The 18643-nt window shown below is 37.9% G+C and overlaps 1 protein-coding gene across 1 annotated transcript; it reads right to left on the bottom strand.

Moving 5' to 3' along the window:
* Positions 1-999: 999 nt before the first annotated feature.
* TASL (TLR adaptor interacting with endolysosomal SLC15A4) lies at positions 1000-17363 on the bottom strand. The gene is made up of 2 exons (XM_090264559.1): positions 17136-17363; positions 1000-2459 (listed from the first exon to the last, which is right to left on the bottom strand). The coding sequence occupies exon 2, from the start codon at positions 2456-2458 to the stop codon at positions 1565-1567; it is 894 nt and encodes a 297-aa protein (XP_090120685.1). The 5' UTR covers position 2459; positions 17136-17363; the 3' UTR covers positions 1000-1564.
* Between the last annotated feature and the right edge of the window lie 1280 nt (positions 17364-18643).

Below are 18643 nucleotides of genomic sequence, written 5' to 3'. Positions count from 1 at the left end.
CAAAACCAGCCCTCCGATTTTCCTTTGGATCTATTTTGAAGGACCGCCCCAACTCCAGAGCTCTCTGAGGCGGCCTGAGGAGGAACCCTCTTCTGCTTGCCTTGCTCCTTCGCAGAGGTTGTTCCCAACACTCCCCAATAAGCTTGCTCAGCAGTCTCCGTCTCAGAGTCAGCATCCCCGGAAAAGCTGAATTCAGTCATTATATGAGCAAGGTGCTGCTGTGATGCAGCTTTGGCAAACTTCTTCTCTAGAAGGGCAGATAGTATGCTAGCTTTGCGTGGGCCTTCTGTTCTGCCAAGTTTATTCAGCTCTGCCATTCTAGTGTGAAAGCAGCCATAGACAATACATAAATGAATGGGTGTGGCTGTGTTCTAATACAGCCTTATTTTAAGGATTTGAATATCATATTTTTCCCATGTCACAGAATAGTCTTGTTTTGATTGGTTTTTCCATTTTTAAACAGTTTTTAAATTCTTAGCTCATGGAAGTTCAAAAGGGATGTAACTAGATTTACTATGGTGATCATTTTGTCATATATACAAGTATCAAATCATATTGTACACCTGAAACTAATATAATGTTATATGTCAATTCTGTCTCCAAAAAACAGGTGGCAGGCTAGATTTAACCAACAACCATAGTTTGCCAGTCCCTGAGCTAGAGTAGTGTAGCCCTCATAAAACCACTATTTTGGTGCATGAATTTACAGAATTTGGTATCATAGAACCCTAGACCTTGTCACTTTATTTTCTGGATAAAGAAGACTCCTTGCTGGTTCTGGAAGGGACAACAGAGCATAATATGGGGAAAGGAAGATTCAAAGTTTTGTATTGCCAAGAAAATCAGATGTAGCAAAATCAAAATAGTTTAATATTCACTGTGTGGTATTTTCCACTTAGAAAACTTTATCTCCGCTAGAAAACAGAATTAGGAGATTTGAGTGGCTGCTTTGTGACTGTAGCTATAGCTCAGTAATCATTCAAAAATAAAAACACAATTGCCATTTGCTACTGTTTTCATGTTTATTTTAAGTGATCTAGTGATATATGGTATAGAATAGAAAGGAGACATAAACATATTTTGAAACTTTTTGAACCTGCCTCTATCCAAATATACCAGCCTTCTACAGTTAATTTCCCTCATTAAGAAATCAACTTGGAGTAATTTATTTGAGTAACAAGCATATCCTCAACTCTTTGCCCTGAAACCTTTGGCTTTTTACTTTTGCCATGATGTGTGTTCTTTTTTGGCTTGTCTTCTTTTTCAATTTCTATACACCTTGGAATGAATCCTACCTTTGCTTTTTTAATCATCTTTATTATTATTTTTTTTCTTTGTTGCTATACAATCCTTGATTTGAAATAATTCTTTATAGCACCTCTTCCCACATTCATCATGTGTAATATTATGAGATTTCCTCTTAATTTATGCCTGACCTATAGCCAACATTGACTTCTCTAGCTCTTGACTCCTTCCTAAAACCCTCCTCCACATTCTCAGAATAAATGAATGAAGTGTTGTTTTAGCTGTGAGCTGTTGAGAAAGAGGAATGGAAGCCTCCTCTCTAAGGATTCACGTTGCTATACTGTGAAATATGGAGACTAGGAGTGCTAATTTCAGTGGATGCCAACTGTAATAGGCGGTTAATGACTATATCCTTGGCTTTGGAAGCCTCCAGGTTCTTCTCTCTAGACACTTGGAGACTAATTTGGTCCACACTTGTCATGAGGAGTTCAGATGCCAGAAGCTGGGTAGGGGAACTGTCATGAAACACAGTGTCCATAATGTACTGCTTATATAACTCCACCACCTTCTGTTCCAGGTACTCATTAAGCACAGCATTAGAAATAGGCTTCTGTACTTGCAGGCTGCTTTTCTCCTTGATGCTGGTTATTTTCCAGTGTGATGAATACCGCTGGATAGGTTTTTGGGGAAAGTCACTGGGCTGAGTAGAAATGGAATCCTCCATCGGCAAAGGAATCTCAGATGATTTCAGCAAAGGGCCATATTCAAAACTGCTCTCGGAGGCAAAATCTGTTGTCACGGAATTAATGGCCATCACCTGGCCCCCTGCAATATGTAAGTCATTGTAATTCTTGCAAATACTTTTGCAGGAAGGGGGAACCAAGTAGGTCTCTCTGCTGGGATCTCTACATATTTCGACCGCAGCCAAGTTCGGGCTTTCAAACACAGGATTGGGGTTTGTTTGTAGCACCGTCATTCTCTGGTTTCTACTGTGTTGACTCTCTCTCGAATGCACTGAAGAAATGAGCTTGCTAGAGGATTTGAAGCTCAGGTAGAGACTTCCAACTTGTGTTTCATCCACAGAGGAATAGGAAAGAGCAGCAGATTTCATATCTTCTTCCTTTTCCTCAGCCACCTTCTCATTGTAAGATGCACAGCTCCAGGGGATGTCATTCCGGTAGGCAAGTCCACTGAGGTACCCTTCTGACAGCATTCTGGAAAGAGAGTTGATGAGTAACAATGAGGAACATGAAGACTGGGATTCTTTTTAAATTGGCAGTTGATGTGTCAAAAAAGTAAAGGAAATAAATGAAGTCATTTCATTCATTCAGCAAGACATTACTAATTCTGTGCCTGCCGTGTACCAAAACTATTGCATGTGCTGGAGATATAAAGATGAATAGGACACAGCCCTGGCTGGTGTGGCACAGTTGGTTGGAGCATTGTCCAATACATCGAAAGGTTTCAGGTTCGATTCCCAGTCAGGGCACATACCTGGGCTGCGGGCATCAACCCCAGTTGGGGTGCACATGGAAGGCAACCAATCAATGTTTCTCTCTCACATTAATGTTTCTCTCTCTCCCTTCCTCTCTCTTTAAAATAAATTAATAAATAAAATGTTCTCGGGTAAGGATTTTAAAATAAATAAATAAAATAAAATGTTCCTTAAAAAAAAGATGACTAGGACACAGTTCCATCCTTCAAGAAATTTCTGCTATGGGAGAAAATAAACTAGATACAAAGAATTCCAATATTATATCACTGATGGTTCAAATAGTGGTAGTTACAAAGGAAGTACAGAAGAGGAACCCCTAATACCACCTGGGGATAAGAGGGAGGAGTTATGAGATGTGTCACAGAGAAGATGACGTTTCAGCTAAATTGTGAAGACTAAGTAAGTTTCAGCCATGGCACAGAGTTATAAGAGAATATGATGGTCTGGTCTATTTACCATCTACCAAGATGCTAAGCATAAGCACAAGGGGCTGGGACAGCAGGCTGGAATTGGGTCGTGAAGAGCCTTAGGAGTGAAGCAAAGGCATTTGCAACCTGCCCAGAGGAAATGGAGATTGAGAGGCTGCAAACTGGGGAAGCAATATAGCTAGTGGGTTATGAGAAAAAGAATAGGGCAAATTCTCCTGAAACTAGAGCGGTAATTTACCCATCTTTGTATTTTATCCCTCAGAGCTAGCACAATTGTTTGCATTTAAGAGGGCCTCAAAAGATATTTGTTAATTTTAATTAAATAACTGACAATGGCATGGTATGAAATTAATTTACTATCAACCCATTATGAGGGACCACAAAGCCGTACCTACCTTTGTAGCCCAGGATGAATGTCTTGCTCTATCCCTCCTACTTCTCACAATAAGTCCTGGAAAGGTCTCTGCACCCAACTGATATGCTTACCTCTACACTAGTTACCAAAGAACTTTCCTGACCACAGCCTTTTGCTACAGCTGCCTCCCCTCTCTACCCTTAGCCGTTGTCACCTGAGTCTAGAGTGACTAGAATAGGCTAGAAAGCAGCAGCTGTGTTATCTAAAAGAGGAACACACAGACATTCTTGGCATTAGGCAATAGACAATGAGGAAAACTAGTCCTCTTGGTCCTTCAAAGCTGGGTCTCTAAAAGAGACCTGTGGATATGAACCTGAATTGAAAAGTCAAATTAGAAAGGGATTCTTTTAACCATACATAGGGCCCTTTTTAAAATCTTGGCATCTTTTTCATATTCATGCAGTTATTCCCCAAGTAAATTTGTTACTTGTATAAGGTAGATTTTATAAATATAATTAATCTAATTGTTTTAGTTGTAAACAAGTAATATTTCCAATGTTGGTTTTTCTCTTTCTGGAACCTTTCCAAGATATATTCAGCAAATTTATCAAATCTAGTCACAGTCATGTGCCATAAAGATACAAAATTAAAGATCTTCAACAAATCCATGAAGTAATTCTTGTATGCTGAACACACTTATAAGGATGAAGAAAATATTTTTTCCTTCCAGAAAAATACTTTCTAAGTGTGGTTCTGCCCTCAACAAACTGAACACACAGGTGAAAAAGCAAATCTTTATATACATGAGAAGATAATTAACAGAGCAACAAAGTTTACCATAAAGGCTTCGTAGGGAGACAGTACTGTCCCGACCCTACCACTCCACCACTCCCAGGCTGCAACTAGGGCCTTCCCTCTTCAAGTCCTCAAAACATCATTGTAGAAAACGAAAACAGAAGCACAAATCTCAGCCTTTGGGTTACTAAACTGGCTACAGAAACTCTCAGCAGAAACCATAGTTTTAGAGAAATGGCTTCTGAGATACTATTATAACCTGAGCTTTAAAGGTTCAGAATCCAGAGACCTACAAAACTTAGGGCATAATACTTATGTATGCATTAACAGTATACTTAGTGGATAGAATTCCTCAGGGAGTGAAACAGTATGGCTCCAGATAGGTTTGGGAGCCAAGAATAGAAGAGGTCTGTGCCCTATGTCCCAGGTAGACTCCGAGGAAGCAGGAAGTCTCACAAAATTCTCTCCTGTTCAGCACTGTACAGGAGCAGGGAGAGAGCCAGCCACATGGATTCCTTGGAGCACGGATCAGAGACTGGCTCATCAAGTCTGCTAAACACCAGCATTCCATCCAGAGCCTTCAGACCTGGAGAAGACCTAGATTTGGAATGGGAAAATTGCAAACATGATCTCTGCAGACTGTCAAGCAAGGGCCAGATGAAGGATAAGAAGTCACCATAGTTGCCAGTGTGAGTACATGATGACAACCAAAGACGCCTCTACCCACACATCCCCATCTGACCCTTTGGCTCTATGGAAGTGAGCTGGAACTTGGTAAACCCAAGGAGGACAGAGCCCTGAAGAGTCTGGGGAAATCCTTACTGACAGTGATTACTCAGGAGAATGTGAGCTGAGCTCAAAAGCAAGATCAAATTGAGGAAGAGAAAAAAGCAAAGATAGATATCCAGGGGAAAAAAATAGCTCGTTGGGTACATGCATGTATTTCCCACCCCCTAAACTTCATTAAAACAATGGTAAGTGCTTTTTAAATATATAATACACACACACACACACACACACACACACACACACACACACCAGAAAACAGAAGAAGAGACAAAAGCAAACATTTTAGAAGCTGGAAAGTAAGAAGGTCAATGACTTAGGAGACTTGAGAAGGAGGAATCTTACAAGACCCATGGGCTATGAGATACCAGTTGAGGGTAGAATTCCTAAACCAATAATAGATAGATTTAATAAACATGCACTTAGGTGCTCCCATTTTGAAAGTAGAACAAAAATGTAAGATAGGAAATAGTAGAGAAAAGATAAAATTAGAAAACCAGTCCAGGAGGTCCATTATCTGAATGCTAGCAGGTTCAGAAAGAGAACCAAGTAAACAGAGGGGAAATTCTAATCATTCAACAATATTTCCCAGAACTAAAGGACATGCGTTCCCAAAATACTGGGTAAAAATAGATCATGCTTTGTCTCATTATTGTGAAATCATAGAACACTCGGGACAAAGAGAAAATACTGGAAGTTTCCTGAGAGGAAAAAGACAGGGAAAAAAAGCCCAAGAACCAGAATCTTTGGACTTCTCAACATGAGAAGCAAGATGATCGTGTAACAATTTCTAAACATTCTTTTTTTTTTTTTTTTAAGATTGTATTTATGCCCTGGCCAATGTGGCTCAGTGGATTGAAGACCAGTCTGCAGACTGAAAGGTCACTGGTTCAGTTCCCGGGAAGGGCACGTGCCTGGGTTGCGAGCCAGGTCCCCAGTTGGGGGAGTGCGAGAGGCAACTGATCTATGTTTTTCTCACACATATCTCTCTTCCTCCCACCCTTTTGTTGGGGCTACAGACCAAAACTGGAGATGTGGGCTGAGTGTGAGGTGTGGCCGAGACTAGGAAGAGAAGATGGAAGGGCTGCAGACTGAGGTTCCCACTTTTTGTGCTAGGCCCAGGAAGCGTCAGAGAGAGTCCTACCCTTAATGAAGTTAAAAGGACATTCTGGGATGAAAGCTGTGTAACAGGCTCAAAGCACAACCTGACTGGTTGTTACAGATCAGAAGCCTTCTAAAGGTAAAGATGAAATGGAAGACAACTTAATAAACCTGCCCATCACAAAGTAAGATTTATACAATTGCCTATAGACTCTAGGGCTGAATTAGGGAAAGCTAAGCAAATGAAAAACTTAAACCAGCACTGTCCAACAGAACTTTCTGGAATGAGGTAATGATCTACATCTGTGCTGTCCCAAATGTCAACCAGTAGCTACATATGGCTACTGAGCACTTGAAATGTGGCTAATAAAACTAAATTTTAATTTTATTTAATGTAAATTAATTAAAAATACCACATAGCACTACACTGAACAGCACATACTTAGAAGATAGCAAAGGTGATAACATAAAAGATTGTAAAATACTGAAAACAGGTCATTGTAATTGCAATTTAAAGTTCACTGGATGACCACTATCATAGCAATAATTCTAGAGTGACAGCTGATTAATTCATTCATTTCTGTACTCCTTTCAAGGAGTAACAAAAGATGGTGAACCATGGGCATATACTTTTAGATGTGTGGTAACAAAATGGGACCCTTATCTGAGACATTTTGTTTTGCTATTTTAAAACAGTCTCTTTATAGAACTTCCTTTCAGTTTATTTATTTTTTTGTTGCTCTTATTGGGAGAAGTCTAGAATGACTGTGTGAATCGTTCAAAAAAACTTTTTGTTTTAATCATGTGGTTTAGTAGGTCGTCTCTGAGGTGACGAAAGTGCTGTCCAGTATAATTTTCGATGGTGATGAAATGTTCACTGCGTGTGCAGTCCAATGCCATAGCCGGAAGCTGCGTGTGACTAGTTAGTACTTGAAATGTGGTTTGTGTGACTGAAATCTTAATTTAATTTAAATTGCCACATTTGGCTACTGTATTACACACTGCAGAGCTAGACAATTATAAACTCCAACCTGTAATTTAAGAAAAAATGTTGTGCAGCAAAAAAACTGTGGTTCACCACATGGCTGAGTTGTAAATAGCTTTTGCATAGTCATAACAATATATAAGTCACTGAAAATTGATGTAACCAAACTTAAAGTATAACCACAGGATGACAATAAAGCCAGGAAAAATGATAATGTTTTATCATTTACATTAATGTAATATCAATAAAAATTGTCTTGGGCATTTGCCTATGTGTCCAGACTGGGTAGCCAGTCCATATAGTGAGAGGAACAGGACAAGGATGTATGTACTTTGTGAGCGCCAGGGAAGAAAGAGAATTAGACCCTTATTTCCATGGTGACAAGTCAATAAAAATGCCCCAAACTGAAAAACCCGGAAGTTGCAACACATGCACGCTATTTAAAGAAATGGTCATAGATATCAAATAATTAGTCAAAGGAGATTAAAGTAGTTGCTTCTGGAAAAAGAGTGTAGATTTGTTTCATAGCAAACATCTTATAATTATTGGACCCAAATTATGTGCATGTATAATTTTGATTAATGTTTTCATTAAAATAAGAGTTAAAGATCAATATTTTTCGAGTAACTAAGAGGGAGGGGGGAAGGAAAGTGACATTTCCTACCCGGCTGAATTTGTGGCTAAAGATACTGCATTTTCTAAGGCCCTAAAGAACAAGAAGAATTTGAACAGACTGTGAGAAAGAGGGAAGCATTGGAGACAGAAGAGAGAAGGTCAACAAAAGAAAGGAGACCTGTGTTGTCATTCTCATGTGGAGCAGTAATAGATGCCAGTCTAAATGGAATGCAAATGGCGTTGCTCCATCATGGTCACCTAAGAGCCTTCACTGAAGTTTTACAATTTGCAGAATCACTCTTTATTACCTGTTGTTCCCCTTCAGATAGATCCCAAATCTACCACAATTTATCCTGTTTCTTTTCATAATAAGTAATCAGTCCTAATGGGTTCTTTTATTTTATGTGGATGATCTTTATGAGTAAATACTCCAAGTAACCTCCACTCCTTCACAATGAAAGAAGAAGGTCTAGAATTTTGTTTTGACTAGTGGGTCCTTTGCCCTATTTGTCATTAACTGATAACTTTCTTGGTACTTTTATTCTGGAAGAATAAAACCCTGCCATTCTGACATGTGGGGCTCAAGATAGGTGCAATGATGGGAAGGCAGAAGATGTGTCCTGATGTCTAGGGATAGATGAAGTGATGGCTAAAGGACAAGATTCCTGTGAGGGCAGAGTGGGAGATAGGGTCAGAGAGGTAAATTGGGTCATGCAGGGCTGAGGCCATTCTATTTACCCTGCAGACAATACAAAGCTCTGGCAGATGACTAAGCTGATTCAAGGCATGATGTTGATCCGTCAGTAAAGTGCAAGATGAGTTTCAGCAAAGGAAAATTGGAGTTAAGGACTCAGGTTAGGTGGGGATGAATCCGGCAGCGTCCTGGGGTGATTGGGACAGAAACTTAGGAGGGAGGTAGCTGAAAAGGAAGAGAAGGAAGGAACCTGAGAAACCAAGACTCTTGGAGTTGAATGTGAATGAGAGAAGGGAGCAAGCCAAAAGTAACTCTGAGTGTGGGCATGCTGGGAAATGGCACCAGAACCAACCAAAATGGGGAGATCAGGAGAAGGAGCTGGAAAGGGAGCTGTTGGGTTTAGTTTAGTTTCTCTTGAGTCTGACATGAGGTGCACTCTCTGGGTACAAGTGTCTGTGCATTGGAGATTCAGGCAGGGAGCTTATTGGAGAGGTTGCTTAAAGTCAACAGTAAACTTGTCTTCCAAGTGTGGACAGCAGGAATTCATATTAGAGGCTTGAGGAGCCTGTGAGTGTTTGTAATCATTTCTGTGGGGAGCCTGCCTTGACCAGTACAAGAAGGGATGAATGACAGGAAGAGCCGCGATATTACATAGCTTTGTGACGACTATAAGCACTTCAAATATATTAAACAGATCACATTTTAAAAATTCACATGCACAGCTTAAATTTAGTTATGTATTCACACTTACTAGGGCAAAAGACAATTATTGAACTGGTAGTCAATGGACCGGAATTCTAGTTCTGACCTTGTCACTAGCTGTGGTTTTAGTCTAGTTGAGTGACAAGTTTGTAAAGTAGCTAACATTAGTGCTAGCTACAACCCAGATACTATTCTAAGTGCTTTTTGTGTACTAAATCAATGGATCCCCACAAAGACTCCAGGATGTAGGTACTATTATGTCCATCTTATAGTTAAACTTAAGTAATGTGCCCAAAGTCACCGGCATTCAAACACGGACAGGCAAAAAACAGAGCCCACACTCACTTGTTGCTTAACCTCTCAGAGATTCCAATTCTCATCTGTGGTATTAAGTTATCTATAGAGCCCCCTCAAACTTTCATATTGCAAGGGTTTATGACTGTATTAAGAAAAGAAAGAGAAAGAGGGTTACTCAGAATCAAAATTCATTTCTGAAAAGTTAGCAGCAGAGGGCAGCAGAGAGCAAGCTAAAGCAGCTTTTCCAAGATTGCTCTAAAGCTATGCGGAGGGTAGTTACACTGGGTGAAACTAATAAACAAAAATTATACTTATGTTAACTAATTTAATCTTCATTAAAACCCTTTAATGTACCTTCACAATGAAAACAGTGTTGTACATCACGACATTCTAAAATTTAAAAATAGAGAAAGTTATTTGGGTTTATTGTGATTAATTGTTGGTATTATTTTCTTAATACGTTTCAGTGATTATCTATAAAAGTCTGATGATGTCACTCAGTCTCTTTAAAGGTGTTACAAAATGTATACTTCAAACAAATGTGAGCATTTATTAGATTACATTTCATCTGAGACACTAAAACCGGACCCAATGGCTTACTTCAATAGTTCAAAGATATTTTGTCACTTGAATTTTTGTTTTCTCATCAGAGAGAAGCTATATATTTATACTTACAATATGTATAAAACATCTAAATATATTTAGAATTCTCCATGACTGGTTAAGTGTGAAAGAAAAGACACCCAAGGACATTTGCAGATGAGATGTTCTAGGCAAATTTAGCTTACATTAATCATTACTAGACAGGGGAATACCAAAATTAACCTTATGTGCAAATTCACAACTTAGAAATATGTGCTGAAGTACAGAACTTCGTTAAATCATTTACTCAGATTTCAGAAGAAATTGCAATATAAATTCATCCTTCTACACTAACATTTACATAGTTTCTCAGAAAACTGTTGTTATAGCTTCTGTACATAAATACACTTTTAATTTACACCCAAACAACACAAGCGTGGATTCAAAGAGAACACCTAAAGAGGTAAGAACTTTATAAGAGAAGACATTTGGAAAAGCCTAAGTTGGGGATCAGCAAATGTCTTTTTATAAAGGGCCAAGTATTTAATGTTTTAGGTCTATGTTACATCTACTCTGCCATCATCACAGGAAAGCCACCATAGACAATCTACAAACAAATGGATGTGGCTCTGTTCCAGCATAACTTAATTTACAAAAACAGGCAGATGACCAATTTGGCCCACAGGCCATGGCTTCCCTACCCTTGACCTAAGTCAAAAAGCAGATGCAATCCTGGCTGGTGTGGCTCAGTGCATTGAGTGCCAGCCTGCCAACCAAAAGTCCCCAGTTCAATTCCCAGTCAAGGCACATGCGTGGGTTGCAGGCCAGGTCCCCAGTTGGGGGCATTCAAGAGGCAACCACACATTGCTGTTTCTCTCCCTTTCTTTCTCCCTCCCTTTTCCTCTCTCTAAAAATAAAGAAATAAAAATATTTTTTTGAAAAGCAAATACAGTAAGTTGGATAGGGCATAATAATAATACCAATTGTGTCAGGTGCTTTCCATACAATACCCCAAATCTTCCAATAATACTTCCTGTTAGATATACAGGGCAGGGCAAAAGTAGGTTTACAGTTCTTCATATGTAAAATAATACAATAATTAATAAATAATAATACAAGAATAAACTATGTGTTTTGCATTCTCACAGCTGTAAACCTACTTTTACCCCACCCTGTATATCATAATCTGGATTTTCCAAATGAGAACATTGAGATTTGGGTATGACAAACAACCTTACCAAGGTCATAAAGCAACTAAGCACTAGAGGTAATATTCAAGTCCAAGTTTACAGACTCCAAATCATGTGGTCTCATCTTAAAGCATATCATACTACTGCACAGTTGAGAGCAGTTACTATCACAGTCATGACAAGCAGTTCATCCTTCCATGAAAAGGGTATCAATCCTGACTCCATTTAAGAACAACAGTACTGCTGTATAAAGTAAGGAAGGTACAATAAAGTTCAGAAAGAAAAGCTCTGAGAAGACAACCAGTGCCCACCCCAGAGGGTAGCAAGGGGGCTACATAGATGTCCCAGTCATGAATCAATATTCATGTCTTTGGCATATACAAATAATTTATCTTCTCATCTTTTAATCTAACCATATGAATACTTTCCTTAACCATTTGCATTGCTATAGTCTGGCATCGCTCACCCTTAATTTTACAATCAAGAATAATTTTTTTAATTCTCTTTTTCTAAAGATTTTATTTATTTATTTTTAGAGAGAGGGGAAGGGAGGGAGAAAGAGAGGGAGAGAAACATCAATGTGAGAGAGAAACACCCATCAGTTGCCTCTCATATGCCCCTACCTGGGGACCTGGCCCCCAACCCAGGCATGTGCCCTGACTGGGAATCGAACTGGCGACCTTTCAGCTTGCAGACCGGCACTCAGTTCACTGGGCCACACCAACCAGGGCACAATCAGAGTAATTTAATATTACAGATGCCCTGATTAAGTATTAACAGCTCCAAAGCACCTTCAGGATAAAGTCCATACACGTTAGGCCCTCATGATATGTGGTCTTTACCTGCCTTCCCAGTCTCACCTCTGCCTATGCCCCACAGGACCCAGGACCCCTAGCCATGCTGACCTTCTCCCAGTTTCTCCCAAACCCCACGTCCCTGCAGTTATTTATGCATTTGTTCTTCTGTCCTGAGATCCCTGCTTCCCTATCCATCCCCCATCCCACCACTCATGCCTTTCAAGTCTCATCTCTTATATCAACATTTCAGAGCCCCTCACCATCCATGTACAAGCCATGTCCCTCAATTAGAAAGGGTTTCTAGCTTCTTCTCCCTCCTACCCCAATATGCAGAGGTGGGCAAAGTAGGTTTGCAGTTGTGAGTATGAGAAGCAGAGTTATTCGTATTTTATTTATTTACTTGTTTGTTTATTATTGTATTATTTGTATTTGTCTTATTCTTACTATTGTTATTATTTTGTATTTTTACTTATGATTTATTCTGTAGGTAGTGATGGCTGACCAACAACTGGAGAAAGTGAATAATTAAACAGTTCTGGAAGTCAGAGAATGCCAAAAAGGTTTGACAGAAATGGGCTGAAGAATTTGACACACCTCCACTGAGAAGAAAATTTACTGAATATGCAGTAAATTTAATGAGACTGGGTCCACCTGTAATGTTCCAAAAAATAATCAACCAGTCAGTATTACCACACAGGAAAATGAAATGTTAGTGAGTCAGGCATTTACGAAGAGCCCCCCCCCCAAAAAAAAAACAAAACAAAACAAAGGGCTACTATTGAGTTAGGCACTTCTCATAGATCTTCGAGTCATCTAATGCATCTTTTAGGTCTGAAAAAGTATTACAGGATGATCCAGATCGCCATTTACAATTCTGTGAAGTGGTTCTGAATGAAGAAAGACAAGGCAATGGCATCATTGATAAAATTACATGATCCAGTGAAGCTCATTTTAAACTTTCAGGTGCTGTAAATCGGCATAACTGTGTCTGCTATTCAAGAGAAAATCCCCGTGTAATGACAGGAGGACAGGTGAATCAGCCAGGGATTACAGTTTGGGCCAGTCTTTCGTGTAAAGGAGTACATGGACCTATTTTTTTCCATACAAATGTTACACTCGACCTGTATCTTACCATGCTGAGGGACACTGTCTTACCACAATTACAGAAACAGCATGATAATGCTGACTTGTTTTTTCAATGAGACGAAAGTCCTCCACATTATACCGTTAACAATGAGTGAGTCTCCTGATGAACAATTACCCAACAGGTGGATAGGTCGACGTGGGCCGGTGGAACGGCCACCACCATTACCAGACCTCACTTACCCCATGGGCTTCTTTTGGTTGTTGTCAAAATTAAGTCTTTTCCCAAAAACTACACATGGTGGATGATATGATTCGCTGCATCAGAGAAGCATGTCAGGAAATTGATGGCAATAAAGAACTCTGTGCCAAAGTGCGCCTGTGTATAGCAAGTAGACTACGGGAATGTATAAATAATGCAGGCAGGCAATTTGAGCCCTTACGAGACTGTACCTAAGTGCACTGTGCCATAGTGATGTTATTTGGAGTTAATAAAGCTATACGATAATCATAAACTGCGTGTGATTTTCCACACAAACAACTGTAAACCTACTTTTGCGCACCCCTGTACTTATCAAGGTTACGTGGAACTTTGGCAAAATTCACCTGCTACTTTAAACAGTGAAATAAATCATTGGAACAGTCCCTTGAATGAAGGAAGAACTGGCAATAGCAAAAGGAAAGTGGGAAGATTGGGGATTGGTAGCAAGTGGGGGAGTCAGAGGGGATAAGGCAGCAGAGCAGATCCAGTCTCTGGAAGAACAATTTGCACGTAGGCAAACTAAGACATCTGAGAGGCTGGGTTGAGAAAGGGCGCAAAGGAGACCACAGCTGCACAAAAATGGAGGCAGTGGGATGGGGCTGCCTCCCACATCACAGGATGTAGCTTATTGGGACTAAAGACAGGAAGAGGGTATCTGCTATTCCACAGAAGATCTTGGGCCTTGCCAGCTGGGGTGCAATTTGTTTCCCACCTGTCAGCATGTCTGCTGATATAGATCTGCCCCTTAACAGTTACAAAACCGTCTATCTACAGGCACAGCTTCTGTTAGCAAATCATTTCTCATAGTGGACATTCTGATTTTTCTTGCTTGTTTATTATGTGTAATCACTGCATATGCTTCCACGAATGTTTCCTTAGGCCCGATTTGGAGAAGCTGAATTATTAGATCATAACTATGGCAAATGCCTTTCAAGTAGCTTGGGCCAATTTATTCTCTCACCAGCAATGTTTAACATTAACTGTTTCCATTGACATTCTTCAACACATTTTTTTTTTAACTTTCCAATCAGGTAAGCAAATTTATTTTTTGCCTGAAATTTGAGGGTGATGCAAACTGTCTTATTAAAATAAGTAATGTGTAGGTGAAATATCAAGGATGTTATTTTTGAATATCCCCACATTCATAAAATACTCTCTTTCATCTCTCCACTTCTCTATTTCCCCTATAATCTAAATTCTACATTCTGTAATTCCAACCTATGTTTTTTGAAGAGATTATTGATGTAGGGGCCTTGCAGATAAATCACTTAAAGGCTATCATTGAAAAACTTGAATATTATTTTGCTCATAATCTAGTTATAATACTGTAACCAAATCTGTATTATATGTTTTAATTTTTTTTTTTTTTAGTGAATGACATAAGAACTTTACCCAAAACAAGAGGTTTCTTTAGGAAGGATCTCCCTGCATAAAAAAAATCTGCAGTTTCCTTAATCTTTGAAAGTGCATGGTATTTAGAGCTTGAAATAACCATTCCCGTAATCATATACCTTGTCTTATATTTCTATTATTTAATTTTTTGTGGCATTTGTTGGTAGATGCTCTAAAGTATCACTTATCCATATTTTAATTCTTGTTACAAAACATATAATTTCAGATTATCTATTCTTCTATCAAATGTGAAGTGATTCTTACTTAACAAATTAATTTCTGGAAGTCTAATTTGATGGCTAAGATAATAAGTCAAGAGGCCTCTTTTTTCCATATTATCACCAAGTAAATAATTTTGTTTGGTTCTACTTATATCTTTATGACCAAAGGTAACAGCTACTTCCAAGAGCTTTATCTGGATATGTAAATTTCCTTATTTAAGAACATGTAAATTTTGGTACAGAGATATTAGTAAGTATATTTTTTCATAGTTTTGGTTTTTCTTCATATTCTGTCTTTATATCTCACAAATAGAAAAATTAAAACTTAAGATCATTTTCTTAATTATTTTTAAAATATTTTGACACAAAATGAGATGACTAAAAACATAAGAAAAGCGATCATAATTGTATTGACTGGTGTTAAATTTCTTTGGTGTTATAGTTGTTAATCATTGTTAATTATATTGTCAATTATATCGATTAATGTTAACATTTACTTAATTGTAGGCATATAAGCCAAATGCAATGCAAGATACTTCATTGAATCCTGGACTTAAAAAAAAAAACCTCTCTAAAGAACATGTGGATAACTGGGGAAATTTTAATATGAATTATATGTTATATAACAGGATTCTATTGATGTTAAATTTCCTTAGCAGTATAATTATGTAGACATCTGCCTTTTTTCAATAGGATATACATGCTCAAGAATTTGGAGGTGTCATGTGCCTTAAAGTCAACAAGATACCTTCAAACAGTTTAGGAAATAAAACTGTGTATATGTGTGTGTGTATAATATATATACAGAAAGAGAGAGGAAAAAAAACATAAGCCTGGCAAATAGCTACAACAAATTAACCTACATAATGGAAATATGGGTGTTCATTGAAAGATTTTTTCCATTCTTATATAGGTTTGAAACTTTGTACAACAAAAATTGGGAGGGGGTTAATAACTATTGAGGGCAAATCTACATTCTATAGTGTCTGAAAGAGCTTAGAGGACAATATCTTAAATATCTAAGATAATCATTAGGTATGTGGTTAAAAACAGTTCAGTAACTTGAAGTAACTATTGAAAACATCACACAAAGTGACACTAGAATTGGTACACTACTTTTGTATATCTCCAAAATTACCATTATAATATGAATGTTTTACCCAAATTTTAAATATTCTCTACTCCTTCAAGACATTTCTCAAGTTCAGAAACACAATGTTCTTACACTAACCTATGCAAACAATGTTCTAAAAATATCCATATGAACATTCTGACCAAACCGTGTCTATATTCAAGCACAGATCGAAGTGCACACACACACACACACACACACAAAGAGTGCTAGAGCAGCTCTAAAGATAATTCAAACAATTGTTTCTTGGCCTTTTGACTAAGATCAAGTGTAAAGATAATTCAAACAAAAGCAAGCCAACCTGTGCATGTACTGTCTTTAATACCAACAGATTTTCCCCAAATCACCCAGATGGCAATTTGAAAAGCATCATCGCTGTAATCAAGTTCGCTTTGAGTATGTTCTGTTATGCAGAAGAACGCTTATCACAAGCTCGCTTAATGAATAATTGAGAATCAAATCCAATTGGAATGTATTGTAATTGTATTCCTCTCTCAAACGACATCACTGTAACTGAACTCAAGTGTTGTGCTATCTCTGCAAAATTTTGCTTAGCTTTCTCAGCCTTCTTTATTTTTTATTTTATTTGTTATGAAAGTACAGTTGGCTTTCTTTTAAAAACACAGACGTTAAACCCGTGTAGGAGTTAGTGAACAAAGACTGAGTAAACTATACAACAAATGTTTGCTCAGACCAGTCAGTCAATTTGAGAGGGTAAAAAATTATTTTAGAAATGCCCCAGATATGAACATAAGGAGGTAAGAGAAAGAAGTGTTTGACTTCGTTTTTCTTTATTGACCAATTCCATTGACTATTCACTTAAACTCCCACACATTCTGATTTGGTAAACTAGAAAAGCATTTTGCATGTCATAAGATTAAATTCGAGTTCTGATGTTAAAGGAGCTAAGTAAGTATTAGAAGAGAAATGGCAGAAAAAAAGTAGCGGTTATAGGGCCTGTTGCCTCCTTGTTCTTACCTTCACTAACCAATCTGCTCCTTTGCTCCTGCAGAAACACAACGATTGACCATATAGAGACGAATAAACCAGCCAGTGCTTTATCCAGAAATGTTCACAAGCCTTTGGTGAGTATAGCTTTCACTGCTAGAAATCAAGAAACTAAGCTGCATGTTGCATTTCCATTTTCTTTATAACTGATCCAATGGAAAAAGTTGTTTTTGCTCATCTGATTTGTTCTAAAGAACAGTGGGAAGTCCCGGAAAGGGGGTAGGCAATAACTGACAAACCCACATCGAGCCACAGAATAGTGTTTCTTCCCCTTTTTCAAAAAATGAAACCTATCTATGAAACTGTCTCTCGTTAAAAGAGTTTATTGCTATACATTATGTAAGAACCCTGTCAACATAAATTTACTCCTAAAACTAAATTCTCTGGGACCCCTCTCCCAAAAGAGAGCCAGAGTCAGATTATGATTTAGAAAATTCTCAGTTTTATCACTAATTGAAATTTTTAAGAAGTATTAGTTTTTAATTGTACTATAGTTTTTTTTTTTTTTTTAATGCAAGTTAAGACCGTTTTCTCTCTCAAATTAACGAAGGTGGAAAATTCAATAATACACTTTGTGGCAAGGTTTTGGAGAAACAGGCACTCTCATATACTGTTGGTGAGATTGTAAACATTTTTAGAGCAATTTCCCAGTATCCGTCAACGCTTTTTTTAAAAATATTCACACCCTTTGATCCAACAATTTCATTTCTATAAATTTATCCATGTGATGATATATTTGCACCTGTGCACATATGAAAATACATTTGTTGCAACATTGGTTAAGAAAGTAAGCAACTGGAAAAAATCCACAGATAGGATATTGGCTAAGCAAATGAGAGAATATCCCTATGGTTAGAGTGAGGTAGTTTAATGTCTAATAATAGGAAAAGGTCTCCAAAATGCATTCTTTAGCAAGAATACAATATGCTCCGATTTGTGTTTTTAAAAGCATATGTATGGAAGAAATCTATATATTTGCTTATACAGAGAATATTTCTGCAGGGATACAAAAAAAACTAGAAATAAACAAGTGGCTTTTGAGAATGAGTCTTACTTTTTACTCTATACTTTTTGAAGTTTCTACTATGTGTATGTATTACTTTTTCAACTTGAATCTTATAAATCATATTTTATTGCCTTTTTTATTTTTTTAAATTACAGTTGGCATTCAGTATTATACTAGTTTCCAGTGTACAACATAGTGGTTAGACATTTTTATAACTTAAGAAGTGATCCCCCAATAAGTCTAGTAACCACCTGGCACCATACATGGTTATTACAATATTACTGACTTTATTCCCTAAGCTATATTTCACATCCCCATGACTATTTTATAAGTGCCAATTTGTATTCCTTAACCCCTTCACCTTTTTTACCTGGCCCCCCAAATCCCCTTCCCATCTGTTAACCATCCATTTGTTCTCTGTATCTGAGTGTGTTTCTGTTTTATTTGTTCATTTATATCATTTTTTAGATTC

The sequence above is a fragment of the Furipterus horrens genome, unplaced genomic scaffold, assembly GCF_987537825.1.
Source record: "Furipterus horrens unplaced genomic scaffold, mFurHor1.1.pri manual_scaffold_17, whole genome shotgun sequence".
NCBI lineage: Eukaryota > Metazoa > Chordata > Mammalia > Chiroptera > Furipteridae > Furipterus > Furipterus horrens.
This window is presented reverse-complemented; position numbering and strand designations above follow the sequence as displayed.